This window comes from Asparagus officinalis, chromosome 4, assembly GCF_001876935.1.
Source record: "Asparagus officinalis chromosome 4, Aspof.V1, whole genome shotgun sequence".
Lineage (NCBI taxonomy): Eukaryota > Viridiplantae > Streptophyta > Magnoliopsida > Asparagales > Asparagaceae > Asparagus > Asparagus officinalis.
This window is the reverse complement of record NC_033797.1, coordinates 90043388-90058217: the sequence shown is the minus strand read 5'-3', so window position 1 is coordinate 90058217 and position 14830 is coordinate 90043388. Positions and strand designations below refer to the sequence as shown.

The 14830-nt window shown below is 40.0% G+C and overlaps 1 protein-coding gene across 1 annotated transcript; it reads left to right on the top strand.

Moving 5' to 3' along the window:
- On the top strand, positions 11083–13917 carry LOC109836048 (putative expansin-A30). The gene is made up of 3 exons (XM_020403975.1): positions 11083–11252; positions 11404–11719; positions 13476–13917. The coding sequence occupies exons 1-3, from the start codon at positions 11102–11104 to the stop codon at positions 13786–13788; spliced, it is 780 nt and encodes a 259-aa protein (XP_020259564.1). The 5' UTR covers positions 11083–11101; the 3' UTR covers positions 13789–13917.

Here is a 14830-nt window from a genome sequence, read left to right as displayed (position 1 = left end):
TACGTTATACCATAGAGGGTATGATGGTTTGTTACTCTAATGCCTTTCGAACAAAGAAGCAGAAGAAGTTCTTAAGGAAGCACACGAAGGAGAATGTGGTGCGCATCAGCCTGGTCCTAAACTGTATGATCGCATCAGAAGAATGGGATATTTCTGGCCAACGATGGTTCGTGACGCAATCGAACACGCACGAGAATGCCACGCTTGTCAGATTTACACACGTCAACCACGTCTTGGCTGTTCGAGACATGGGGTATGGACATTGTCGGTCCTATTTTTCCCCCTTCAGTCAAAGGTGATCGATTCATTCTCGCAATCACGAATTACTTTTCAAAGTGGGCTGAAGCAATTCCACTTAGAGAAGTGAAGACGAACAACGTCATCAATTTTATCAAACATCATGTCATATATCGACACGGCGTGCCAAGACGGATCATTCATGACAATGGTTCACAGTTCATAAGCAACGCCTTCGTCAGGTATTGTGACAAGTTCAAAATTCAAGATGTTTCGTCAACAGCTTATTATCCCGCTGCGAATGGATTAGCTGAGGTGTTTAACAAAACGATCATTAAAATCCTATCAAAGCTCGTGAAGACCAATAAACGAGACTGGGACGATAAACTCGGTGAAGCACTCTGGGCTTATCGCACCACCATACGCACTCCTACAGGGGCCACTCCATATTCGTTGGTATACGGATGTGAAGCTGTGCTACCATTGGAGATTCAAATCCCATCTCTTCGGATCGCTCTTGCAACTGAGATGACAACCGAAGAACAACATCAAAAACGTCTCGAAGAACTCGAGAGGTTGGATGAAAAACGCTTGGAAGCTCAACAACAAATTGAGTTTTATCAAGCCCGGATATCCAGGGCTTTCAACAAAAAAGTCCGACAGAGAAGCTTCAAGGAAGAAGATCTAGTCCTCGCTGCTCGCCGACCGATAATCCTCAACTCCAAGAAGAAAGGTAAATTTGAACCCAAATGGGAAGGACCGTTTGTGATAGACACAGTCTACTCAAACGGCGCATATCGCCTGATCACTCAAGAGGGCGCCAGGCAACTAATGCCAATAAATGGGAAGTTCCTAAAAAAGTACTATCCCTAGTACATTCAGGATAACCCATTTACCGGGAAGTTCCTTGAAGAATGTTACACTTAATATTCTAGAGGATAACCCAAAATAATTTTCACCACCAAAATTCTTCACTGATCAATTTCAATTGACAGTGAATCCACCAAAAGTATCTTTCTGGCCCTCTTGACTCTTTCCATGAACAAGAGGTCCACTTTAAGTTCAGAGTCCCCTTTCGATAAACGAAAGAACTCCTTTCTTTTCTCTTTGGTTAAGCCTTCTCATGGTTATAACCGAAGTTGAAATTTCTTTTCAATAAATGAAAAACTCATCTTCCAATTAGATAACCAAGCCTATAAAAGGTAAGTTTATCTAGATTTTCCAGATTCTTCCAATTAGATAACCAAGCCTATAAAAGGTAAGTTTATCTAGATTTTCCAGATTCTCGGAGTGGAGATCTCACTCCTAGTTTCTTTCGCGCTGGAAATAGAATATAAAATTCTTCCTTTCCAGAATCAAGGAATAGAATATAAAATTCTTCATTCCTTATATTCGGGTTCGCCTTCACCCTAAAAGAAGACCGGGAAACAGAATATAAAATCCTTCCTTTCCCACACCGATCTTTTCCAAAACTTATCAATCTAGGATTCATCCTAGGAAGTTTATCCCGAATCCTAAGCAGGGATAAGTCTGCGCCTAACACGCGCTGCCGGTTTAGTCTTTTTTCGTAGAAAAAGACACCAGAGTTCGATTCTGGGGCATTCTATCCTGAAACCTAAGCAGGGATAAGTCTGCGCCTAACACGCGCTGCCGGTTTAATCTTTTTTCATAGAAAAAGACACCAGAGTTTGATTCTGGGGTATTCTATCCTGAAACCTAAGCAAGGATAACTCTGCGCTTAACCCGCGCTGCCGGTTAGTTCTTAACCGTTAAAAAGAACACCCGTTCGCATATTCAATATTAGGGCAGGTTGTTATTAATAACACCAAAATCCATGCCTTACACGCATGGGGAATTTCATCCTGAATCCTAAGAAAGGATATGCTGACGCCTAACACGCGTCGCCAGTTTAGTCTTTCTCCGAAGAAAAAAGACATCAGAGTTCGATTCTGGGGTATTTTATCCCGAAGCCTAAATAGGGATAAGTCAGCGTCTAATACACGTTGCTGGGTAGCCTATTCCCATAACAATGGTGAAGTCTATGTATTCGAAGTCATAGCAACAAATCTTACAGGATTCAATCTCTAAACGCAACGTTACATGCAAACGGACTTAAAACAATCCGCATGCTAGCCCAACTCAAACGGTAGTCGGTAAGGGCTAATCAAATCCGTTGAAGGATGAGGGTTAGCCAAAAACCCCAAAGTCAACGCCTAACACGCATCGCCGGGTAGTCTATTCCCGTGAGAAAGACGAAGTCTACGTATTCAATATCATAGCACTAAGAGCGTTAACTCTCTTAGCACAACGTCACATGCAGAACAGATTAAAACAATCCACATGTAAGCCCAATTCAAACGGTAGTTGGTAAGAGCACGTCAAATCTGTTGAAGGCTGAGGATTTGCCAAAAATCCTAAGTCAACGTCTCATACACGTTGCTGTTTAGTCTTTTCACAGGAGAAAGACGAATTCTACGTATTCAAGATCGTAGCACTAAAAGGGTTAACTCTTTTAGCTTAACCTCACATGCGGAACGGACTCGAACAATCTGCATGCTAGCCCGACTCAATTGGTAGTCGGTGAAGGCTCATCAAACCCGTTGATGGCTGAGAATTTTCCAAAAATTCTATAAATACGAGTCATAGATGTATCAACTCCGTAGATTGGTCTCGTGACTCGAGTATCCGCCACGCTCCAATTCCTTAAGAGCTTAAACTGTGTATACTCCAGCTTGGGCGCCGGACAACGCGTTGCAATGAAGCTTAGACACCGAACAACGCGTCACAAGGAAGCTCAAACGCCGGACAACGCGTTGTAAATGAAGATTCAACGCCGATGACCGATGGTTAGTTCTATGTTGAAATAACCGACTCGAGCTAAAAAGTGAGAAAATCAAGAATCGACTTCAAATTCAAAATTCCGACAGACGGTCAGACAATAAATGCAGCACCGGAAACTTCAAATTCAAAATTCCGACAGACGGTCAGACAATAAATGCAGCACCGGAACCCTTACAGACATTCGGCAAAGCACCGAACAGCCTGGGGGACTGAAGGAACCAAGAATGGAAGCCACTCCAAATATACCGTCGTAACCAATCGACGAATGGGACGATCATATCCAAAGTATTCCAGACTCTTCTATAAAAGAACGAGGCTAAAATACTTTGGAGGGGGTATCTGTAGGCGTATAAAACTGCCTATAGGTTCCTTAACACAGCTCGACGACGCCGATTCGACGAACCGACCATCGGGCGACGTATGCAGACACGATTGTTAGTCCACAACACCGAAGCCAAGTGATACGCGACAAAACGGATTAACGAGGCTAATGAACCGCACGCAAACAACGGAATAAATCCACTCGCATGCGGAATTTAGCTCACGGGTTGAGGAATCAACGAGTTATCCAACCAAGAGCGGACTCGGACGAATTACGATCAAATCAAGATCAGTTTCGGACTCGAACTCAGAAGTTGATTTACTGCCAAATCAGGTCAACGAATCGAGTCCGAACAAGTCAACCACACAACCGAATCACAGACAGAACCAAAAGATGGAAAACGACGGAAAACAGCACCTAGAGGGGCTCGGCCGAAACCGAGCCACCTCAAGGTGGCTCGGCCAAGGCCGAGCCACCCTGAGGTGGCTCGGTGGCCGAGCCACCTTGAGGTGGCCGGCCCAGAGCCGAGCCACCTCAAGGTGGCCGGCTGCACTGTGCCCAAGGCACAGTGAGGGTAGCCTATAAATAGGCCTCCCCTTGGTTCATTTTAAAAGGTTGGAAAATTTGGAGAGGCGAAGCTCTGCTGGATTCAAGGCTCAGAACTAAAAAAGATTGAAGCTTTGGGACTTTGAGGACTTGCTCTTCCAGATCCAGTGCTCGGCGATCGTCAATGCCAAATAAGGCAAGAGTTCGAGAGGAACCGGATCTCAGATCTACGTAGTCATCCTCCGGATCAAAGCTTGGCCTTTGATCCCGAGAACTAAAGGCTGCTATTTCCTTGGCGAAATAGTACCCTCGGCTATTATTTCCTTGGCGAAATAATACCCGTCATACTGCGTAGATCCTACCGGATCTAGATCACGTGGTGGTCCACGGATAAACCCCGGCGCAGGCGAAGAACCCACAAAGCGAGTGACCGCAAAACAGGAGCTCGCGATTCGTTCGAAAGGAAAGTTGTAATCTTTTTTCTTTTTCTTTGATTTTGTTGTAACCGGATCTTATAAAAAGACCGAATCTTTGTAATCGATAAATTATTACAAGAGTGTGCAATGGAATCAATGAAGAACACAATTTTTCCCGCGAACAATATCCGCGTGCATCGTATGTGTATCATCTATTCTCGTATCATCAATTCTCCCACCGGACGTACCGGTATCCGCCATCAGTTCTATTTCTTCAAGACATCCTTCCCCATGAAACGTCCAATATTTGTACTCCTCATGAAATCCTGATATTAAGTGTTTTTGTAAATCACTTTTATCCACCAACGCCCTATTTTTACACCAACAACAGGGATAATACACGACATCACTATTTAACTTTCGTGGGTCTGCCAAGGCATATTGTATGAATTGATTTATTCCATCTTTATCTCGACTATCCCTTCATCTATCAATACGAGGAATATTGATCCATGATTTGTCGGGAACTATCCTCATCTGTATGATATTAAGCATAATTAGGTAATGTGAATTTTTATTAGTAACACATCAAATTAATGGTTGCGTGATATTAACTTTCTTCACGACATCAAGGAAATTCAAATTATAATAATCTCGGAGGGAAAATTACCAGAACATAAATTATGTGGGAGATAAATCTAACGCTCATATTTTCAATAATAGACTTTAACGGCTATCATAGGAAATGGACCTATCACATTAGGAATATAGTAGTGTCTACAACTACCTTTATCATCTTTATGTGTTTTTATTTCTTAAAAATTTTGGCAGCACTAACCCGTTGTTCTCCGAGTACACTGTGCGGATGTTATAATGCGTATCAATCATCGATAATAGATCGATTATAGATCGATACGCAAAATAGCATACGCTTATTGTACACGAAGAACAATACGGTACGTGTTATCGAAATTTTGTACGAATAAAAATACATAAAGTATACAAAGATAGACGATACACTACTGTATTCCTAACCTGTACGAGAAGGGGAATCCTCCCCGGACAGATCTAATAATTATTGCATGTAGAGCATGCTCCTAACATAAATCACGTTATTCTCTTTAGATGTAAAAAATATTTTCACATTCAACTAGAATTGCATGAGTTTATATCAGAAGAGACTCACATCCAACAATATTAGACGGGAAACTAGGGATAACGACTTCCGATTCATAAAATCATGATATATAACACAATACAAACTCGATATATCTAACTAATTAAAATTTTCAGTTAAGATAAAGGCTAAATATCAGTAAATCCCCATTAACTTTGGGACTATTATCAGATAACCCCCCTTAATTTTTAAAATATCAGAAAACCCCCTTATTTTGATCTTCATATTAGGAAAGATAATTAAACTTCTTCATATTAGGAAAGATAATTAAACTTAGGCATCCACATTAAAGCCCATCAAAATCCAATTTTGAACTGAAGAATCAAAAAAGGACAAGAAATTACCGCTTTGAACTGAAGAATCAAAAAAGGACAAGAAATTACCGCTTGGATCTCTTGCACTGTAATCCAAGAAAACATAAGACCCACTTGGATCTCCTACACTACAATCCAAGAAATCAAATATCAGATTAGAAACAACAACAAAACCTAAAATTACAACAAAAAAATTTAAAAAAATCACTGACAGTGAGGTTTCTGCGAGTTGATTATCACATGATTGTTGCCTCATCTCATGCATCTTAAGTTTAATTATCACTTTTGCTAGAAACCTTTGCAGCAAGAGGGGCAAAATAATATCTTTAACAATACATAATTATCACATGCAAAGTATGCAATAAACCATCTGCTTCATCTCATGCATCTTAAGTACATATATACTTACTTTTAATCTCTCCAATGGAACTCATAATTATTTCTGTTTTCAGTTTTGGAATTTGTCAAATTTTTTCTTTATGGTCACAATATATTAAACATAAAGGTTAATTGCAAATAGACCCCCAGCCGTATTGTTGTTTCGAACTTAGTACCCCTGTAGTTTTATTGTTACATATAGACCCCTGGATTATTGTTATTATTATTGACTATTTTAAAAATTTACAACAAAACCTAAAATTACAACAAATAAATTTTAAAAAAATCACTTACAGAGAGGTTTCTACGAGTTGAGCGGAGGCGGTGCCGCGGAGAGCTCCAGCGAGAGATCGGGGGTTCGGGGTTTCGGGGCCTCGGCGCACGGGCGGTGGAGTCGGAGAGGAGGAGCGGGAGGTGATAGAGATCGCGATCTAGGGCGGCCGCGAGGGGTGATGGCGAGGGCGGCGGGCGGTGAAGTCGAGTAGGGTTAGGCCGGTGGCGAGTCAGAGCGGCCAGAAGGGAGTCGAGGGCGGCGGCGCGAGTATAAATTAGGGCTTTTTAATTTGGGAACGAGAGGCTGATCGGTTAAAATTTATATCAAACATTGCTGACGGGCTACCCGTCAACGATGTTTATTTCCCGTCGGCAATGATATCGCCGACGAGTATAACTCAATTGTGACGGCAACTTTGCTGACGGGAAACATCACTCACAGGAAACTCCCGTCAGCGTTGTTGCCATCAGCGATACATGATTTTCCACTAGTGATTGTAGTCAAAGTGGAAGTTATTTTATGTTTAACATTTGTAGTACTTTTGAGTAGTTAGACATGCTATAGTGTATGCTGTAGTTTATTATCAGATTGTGCCTTGTACTATTGTTCCATTTAGCTTTCTACTATGCTGGTGTTCTGTGAACTCTGCTATTACCTTGTGACTCTAGTGTTTTATGTGTGTGTGTTACTGTTGCTTTATTTCTGCTCTTTAGTATTATTCTTGGTATACGAGTGTATATAAAAATTGAGCAGGTTGACACTCCTTATTACGGCCGGGTCATGCCCAATTTTTTATGTGCCTCATTGCCCCGCCTCAGTATGCTTTGGAGGGGGTGTTAGAACTTTGACTATTAGTGTTAAGTTAGTGCAATCACTAATCAATAAGTAGTATCTGAATGAATGCACGTTAATCTTAAATCAAAAAGTAAATTGCATTTATTAAGATCCAAGTGCACAAAGACCTCTTAAGGGTAATGTGGTCATGAACAAAAGATTAACACTCAATATGGATCTTAAAAATGACTAAGTTTATATCTGACAAGGAGTATCGAGACTAAGCTAGGAAAAATAAGAGGGGAAACCAATTTGAGCTTGAGGCTTTAGCAAATGAACCAAATTAACTTTTTAGCCAAATAGAAACACAAAGTAAAAAAAAATTTATATAAAGGCTAAATTAGAAGGTCGATTACCTTTAGCCCAATCGAATCCAATCTAGTATTAAACAAAAGATAAGGGTTGTTAAGGTCCTAAAGTAGACAGACCAACAGGTCGTGGGTTGGCCGGTGGGTTTTTAACTTTTCTATTTTAAATTTATAAACTATATTAACTTTATATTTGTATTTATCAAATAAAATTTAAATTATTTTTTTATTTTACTCTTTATATAAAATAATATATACACATACACACAGTGACACACATTGTGCAAAGGTAAAACATCACAAATACAAAGATATACGTGGTTCTGACTTCGATGGAAGACCTACGTCCACGGAAAGTTAATATCTTTCCTTTACTTTAAATTTAAATTATAACTATAATATTTAAGGAGCCGAATTCTACCAAGTTATATTTGTCAAATTCTTCAAGGAATGTTCTTGTTTGTTGTCCTTGTGTCCATTCTTATTCATCGAGCCAATCCTTTAAGCACACACACATCTCCATGTGTGCTGTTGTAAGTTATGTTCTCCATTCAAAAATAATTCTCCCGCCTGCTGAAAAGACACTTTTTGATGCGACCGTGGAAGAATGGGGAGTTAGTATATCTCTAGCCAGTGTAGATAGAACAGGGTAGCTGTGGGCTGGGTGGGTCAGTGGTGGGCCGGGTCAAGTTAGGCCGGGTCGATTTCTCTCGTCCCGGGTCTGAAGTTGGACCCAACGCGGTGGGCTGGGTCGGGCCCGGCCCACTACAGGCCGGGCCGGGTCATGACCCATGCTGAGGTGGGCTGGGCTAGCCCGCTAATCGACCTGGCCATGCCGAGGTGGCTTTGGCTAGCCCGCTGGTCGACCTGGCCCATGCACAATCCTAGATGGACCATAGCATAACTTTGTTTAATCTGAGATGCAAGTTGGTCCGTTGTACCCTGAGTAGGAACCAACACAGTAGGACTATATTGTTCTTCTACGTTTCAAATAAAAGATGTAGATACTCTTTGATGTTTAATTTTACGATCTCCTTCCCCGTGATAATGTCACCAAATCCTTAAACCAGGACGGAATAGATGACCTACTCGCAGTGGTTTGACATCTTGATTTAAAAGACTTGATTAACAAATTTTGTCTTCTAATCGTTTTCATTCTTGTTATTCTCTCCTACTTGTCTTTCTTCTCCCCTCCTCTTCATATACATTCCATACCTTTTTTTTCCCTTTTTTTTAAGTAATGTACATTCCATATCAGTTCGGGTCATCTCTGCTGGAACTAAGATGCAAGCATTGGGGGTGGGGGGATGAATAGGTTTGCACCAGCTTTTCGCTAAAACACAAAATTTGCAGGGGGAATAATATCAAAATTAAAAGAAAAAACCAACTAAACTAGTGAATATGTACGATTTTATAGTAGTTCGGATAGAAATACTATATCCACTCTTCCTTCTCACTAGTGGCCTTTCTCACTATGATCATAGTTCACCTGAATTATAACTACATTCAATAGGTTTACAAAACCTCACCCTAAAATCTCCTAAAAATTAGTTGTCTAATATAATTCCTCACAAATCAGTAAAACACCTAGCCCTAGCAGTCCCAACCCTCAATTATCACCGGCTTAAATATGTCGTACAAAAACAAGATAAAGAACAAACCAACCAATTTTTTAAGCATAAATTAAAAAGATCTTACAGCCCTTTTAAGCAAATCGTTCTTCACAAGATATAAGCGAAGGTCAACGCTGAAGCAGTGATGATGTTGAATGCAAAGGGCGACTCTCCTTGCCGAGATGATTCTTAGATGCTGAGCACAATGAGAAAGACTTTGACGATGCTCTTGGGATTGAAATCACAACTCAACTTCTCTCTCCAAACCAAGAATAAATCTCTATTTCTCAAATCATAAACCTCTCCAAAATATAATCTCTTTATATCTTATATAGCTTTTTATGAAGGAAAGAGATATAAGAATCATAGTAGAAGTTGGAGAAGAAAGGGGTCGACGAACTATTGAGATTAAATCACTAAATCTGCTAATCAGCATAGTCACCATCGATGATAAATCACAACCATCAATGCTTCTCTGCTCATAATTGATGGTTACCCTCTAGTCTATCGATGATTCGAATTCCAGCACCTCTTGCCAAAAAATCTAGCTCTTTAACTCAATTGAGTTTTGAGATATTTATAGGGGATTAAGGGGTTTAACCACCCCCTTAATTCGTTCCTAAGTGGGGTTAAAATCTTCTCAAATCATGAGTAACGGTTTTGGAACCGTTCAGCTCACGTTTGAACAGGTCAAACGCAGAGCTTGCGTCTAGAATTGGAACGCAGTGTTGGGGCCTGCGTTGGCGGCTGAGAATGCACAGGTTGCGCATTGCCTTGAATCTGGAACGCAAGCCTAATATGTCTGTGTTTTCGTCTTGGAACGCAAAGCTGACTTTTGCATTTTGAGTCTGGGACATAGAGGCGAGCTCTGTGTCTTGGATTGAAGAGATCGTTGACTTGTAATCTCTTTTGTCAGAGCGCTGCGAAGATCGTCATTTTGTAATCTTCAACCTAGCTCTTTAAAATGTGGGTATCGTTAGATTGAAACTCCTGCTGTTGATTGTGAAGGTTGTTGAATCGGAGATTTCGTTGGTTGTCATGAAGGTTGTTAGATGGTAACATTTCTCGATCTACGTGAAAATCTTCCAATTATAGCCTTCATCTGTTAACATGAAAGTCGTCTGATTGTAACTTTCATTGTTGGATTGGTGATGCGAAAATCGTCAGGTTGTAACTTCCATCATTAGTGTTATATGAGGATCAGCTATCTACAGTAATTTTTAGACAGTCTACGGTATGCGTGTGCATTTGTTGGTGAAGATGTATGTGCATGTGTGCCCATACAAACGAAGACTCGTGTGGTCATTGATGTGTCACACATCTTACCTCTTTATCCACTTACTAAATAAGGTATGAAAATCATGGACAAGGAATTAGATACATGACACTTCGAGGGACAAGCATAGACACAAAAATACATAAAAAAAAAATTGATAAAAAAAACGCATACAAAACCAGAGAATAATCCTAGGTGTTCTTTCCTTGTGCAGCCTGTATAAAAATACAACTTAGTTCGTTGCACGACCAGGTGTTTTTTTGCCAAACATTTCCGAAACTTGCTAGCACGTCATACCAACCAAGTCAAATCTCCAAAGTCTAACCCCAAAATCCCGAAGATGCCCCAATTTAAGCCCTTACTATTATCCTTTAATAGATAAATTATTTGAGGTGAAAAGGTGATTACGACAAATCAACAAATGTACGGTCGTTTTGACTCTTGTCCAACTAATTTTTCATACAAATCTCTCCTATGTAGCCTCATCGGCCTATATAATCTCATCGATCAAGTATCCATGGAAAGCAATAAAACTGGCCCTCAATTTCTTGACCAACACAGAGCCATGGCTGGTTTCTCTTGGTCTCTGTTGTTCACTGCGCTAACCATGATCGCAAACGCTAAGTATGCTGCAGGTCTAGCAAGTTTCCAGCCTACTCTTTGGTCTTTCGCCTACGCCACATTTTACGGCGATGGAACCGCATCAAATGACATGGGTCTGTCATCCGGCCACTGATCTAATTTGAATATTCGCACTCCTGATTAATTCTTTTTCGTTTAAGAGTATTACGTTATTTCTTATTATTTCAGTTATTTTGCTACATGCATGCTCTAGTTATATATGCTCTCTCTGATCTCTATTCACAGGTGGAGCTTGTGGATACGGGAACCTTTATACCAATGGCTACGGTACTGATACTGCAGCACTGAGCTCGACTTTGTTTAAAAACGGGTTTGCATGCGGAACTTGTTATCAAATCCGGTGCATCGGATCAAAGGCATGCTATCGGGGGTACCCGATAGCCACCGTGACCGCTACCAACCTCTGCCCCCCGAATTGGTCTAAGGACTCGAATAATGGTGGGTGGTGCAATCCGCCAAGGACACACTTCGACATGTCGAAGCCCGCTTTTATGAAGATTGCTTATTGGAAGGCTGGTATCGTGCCGGTCATGTATCGCCGGTATGTGAAGCTAGCTAAACCATATTTCTAATTTGTCCCTAATTAATTTAAGCTTTAAAATGATTAGCTAATTAAGATATAAAATAAATGCTTTATTGAGATAAAATATTTTGAGCTGTACATGTCTTATTATCACGTACATAAAGAGTTTGTTCTCACATCCATTCAGATCAGGTTTGTTAGGAATAGCGGTTGGAGCTAGGATGCAAGCTTAGAAGGGGAGTGAATAGAATTGCTACAACTTTTCGATTAAACTTAGATTATGCAGTGAAAATAAAATATGTTAAAAGTTAAAAGCAAACACACGAGATTTTTGTAGTGGTTCGGATCAAAAATTCTATGTTTGCTCTTCCTTCTCGCGAAGGGCCTTCTTTATTATGACTAGAGTTCACCTGAATCACAATCCGATTCATTAGGCTTTATCGATAGGATCCTGGAATCTACCTGAAACCATTCGAGATACCCAGCTCTTTACAATGACTGGAAGAAACTCAGCCCAAACTAGCCATCCTTAATTCATCAGGCTTGAGTATGCCAACCCTTAATTAGCCCTGCTTGAGTACACCATCAAACTCACAACTTTAAAAAACAAAATCAACCTAGAAACAATTAACGGATAATTAAAAAGATCTTACATCCTTTTAAATAAATCTCCAAAAAATTTGATGTTGAAGATTCGTGAAGAAGCGATGACGCAGTTGAAAGCAAATGTTACTTCTCCTCATTAAACAATCCTCAAGTTGAACAAACCTCTGGGGGTTACAATCTCAAAATAAATTCTCTCTATTAAAACCCTAGAATAGATCTATCTTATTTCTTTTTTTTTCTCTTCATTGTTTGATATGATCTCTATGTCCTCTTAAATAGGCCTTGATAAGACGGGAAAGATATTCTCAGATCAGAGTCCATATAGGAGACCAATTGGGTCAATGAAAGGTTGAGATTAAATCTAAAAATCTGCCAAAACGCGTTGTAGTCATTGATGGTTGATTACGATCATCAATGGTTGATGCTAATCATCGATGGTCGATTGTAATCCATAAATTGTGCAAACTCTGATTTCTAGAATTCAATGACTGTTTACTGTAGCCCATCGATGGTCCTCTTGATCATCAATGGTTGACTGTAGACCATTGATGGTTCAATTTTTTATTTCCGTTTCTCTGATTGTTTATTATAGTCCATCGATGAGTTGATGCAATTATGAATGGTGCCTCCTAGCCATCGATGGTTCAAGGCTGAAATCAATTGTTTGTATTGATTTTTACATCATTTTGAACCGAAACTTATTCGTACATGTTTATTCCTGAAATATATTATCTCACAAACTTATCGGTAGCAAATGAGAGTTTGTTATTAATCAAACAAAAAATATGTGCACGAGCAATGTTACTCCCCGAACATTACTCTAACAATAACATCCTGACCAATTTCAAGTTTTAAACCTCAAACTCATGGAAGGAACCGAAGGACGAGCTTTGGGTAACAACAGTTAAACATTCTTATGTGGAAGCTCATCAACTTTAAAATTTAATGCAAGTAGCATCATCAAATTTATTGTTTTTAACTGCAATTGTTTCTGATCAACATGTTGCTATTCTTTTCAGGGTAAAAACTGATAAGAATATTATTATCTGTTAAAAAATTACTCAAAAACGCAGAGAAAAATCCCAGCACTAATCGAGAATTTACAGCCAATGTGCAATATTGCTACACCCATTATCACAAGCATGACCCGTCTCTTGACCTGTTGCAGGGTTCCTTGCGTAAAAAAGAGCGGAATACGATTCACTTTCCAAGGGAATGGATACTGGCTTCTAGCGTACGTGATGAACGTAGGCGGAGGTGGGGACATCGCCGGCATGTGGGTCAGAGGAAGCAGGAGCGGGTGGATCAGGATGAGCCACAATTGGGGCGCATCGTATCAGGCCTTCGCAAGCCTCGGCGGCCAATCCCTCTCCTTCTTGATCACCTCTTACACCACCAAGCAATCAATCATCGCGTGGAATGTTGCCCCGAGTAATTGGAACGTTGGGTTGACGTATCAAGCCTCTGTGAACTTTCATTAGTATAAAGCTGCAGGAGGCGATGAGAAGCTGTACGAAAATTTTGCCTTTTTTTTTCTTCCCATCCAGTTTGTTTTTGTTGCTTACATATATATATATGTATATCTTGAAGATGTTTATTGGGGTTAATTATGCTGGTTGGAACGACCGGGTTTTGTGCTTCAGAAATGCCGTTGGGGTATATGGCTTGCTTGGGAATAGAGATCCTCTACGTCCTTAGTTGTAGAAAAACTCTACAATTCACTAATCAAATCTTCTTACTTAATGGATCCGATGAATAACATTAATCATTAAAATTATATAATAAATATTGAATTGTTAGACCCACTGAGATAAACCAATAGTATTAGCCCACATAGCTAATTTGTAGGCTTTCTCTGAACCAATATTATAGAGAATCTGAATCCGTTTTTGGGGGTTAATGCTTGCTCGAATGACCCGTTCTTTTTTGGTTTGGAGATAGAATGCCCGCATAGAGGATTACAAAGATTTGCATCCGAATAAGAAATTGGCTGCTGGGTAGATATTTGGGCTGGGCCTATCCAATAGTATTGACTTCCAACCTTCAGTCAACATGTCCTTGTCGGCTGCAAGCCTCCAAACCCTTTACCCTATGTCAATTTATTAACAAAAAATGGCTTGTTTGACATTTCTCATGCCCTAAATTTGGGATTGCTACATACAACAAATGTACTATATCTAATTTCATAAAATTATATTGACTTCATCCAAATGTTCTTGTTAAACTTCCTCCAGACCTTTTACATCGAAATTGTGCAGTTCTTGTTAATGGATCTCCCTCCAGACCTTTTAATTGTAAAAGAGGTCTTAAACAAAGAGACCTCCTATCTCCTATGTTATTTAACATATCAGTTGATGTCTTGAGCAAAATGCTTATGCAACTGTTATCTCAGTGCCATGGTATAAAACAGTGTGGGGTGGTCTCAATGTACCCAAACACTCTTTTATCAGCTGGCTAGCAATTCAAAACAGGCTCCTCACACAAGATAGGCTCCTTAAAAGAGGTATAATCAGTTCAAACCAG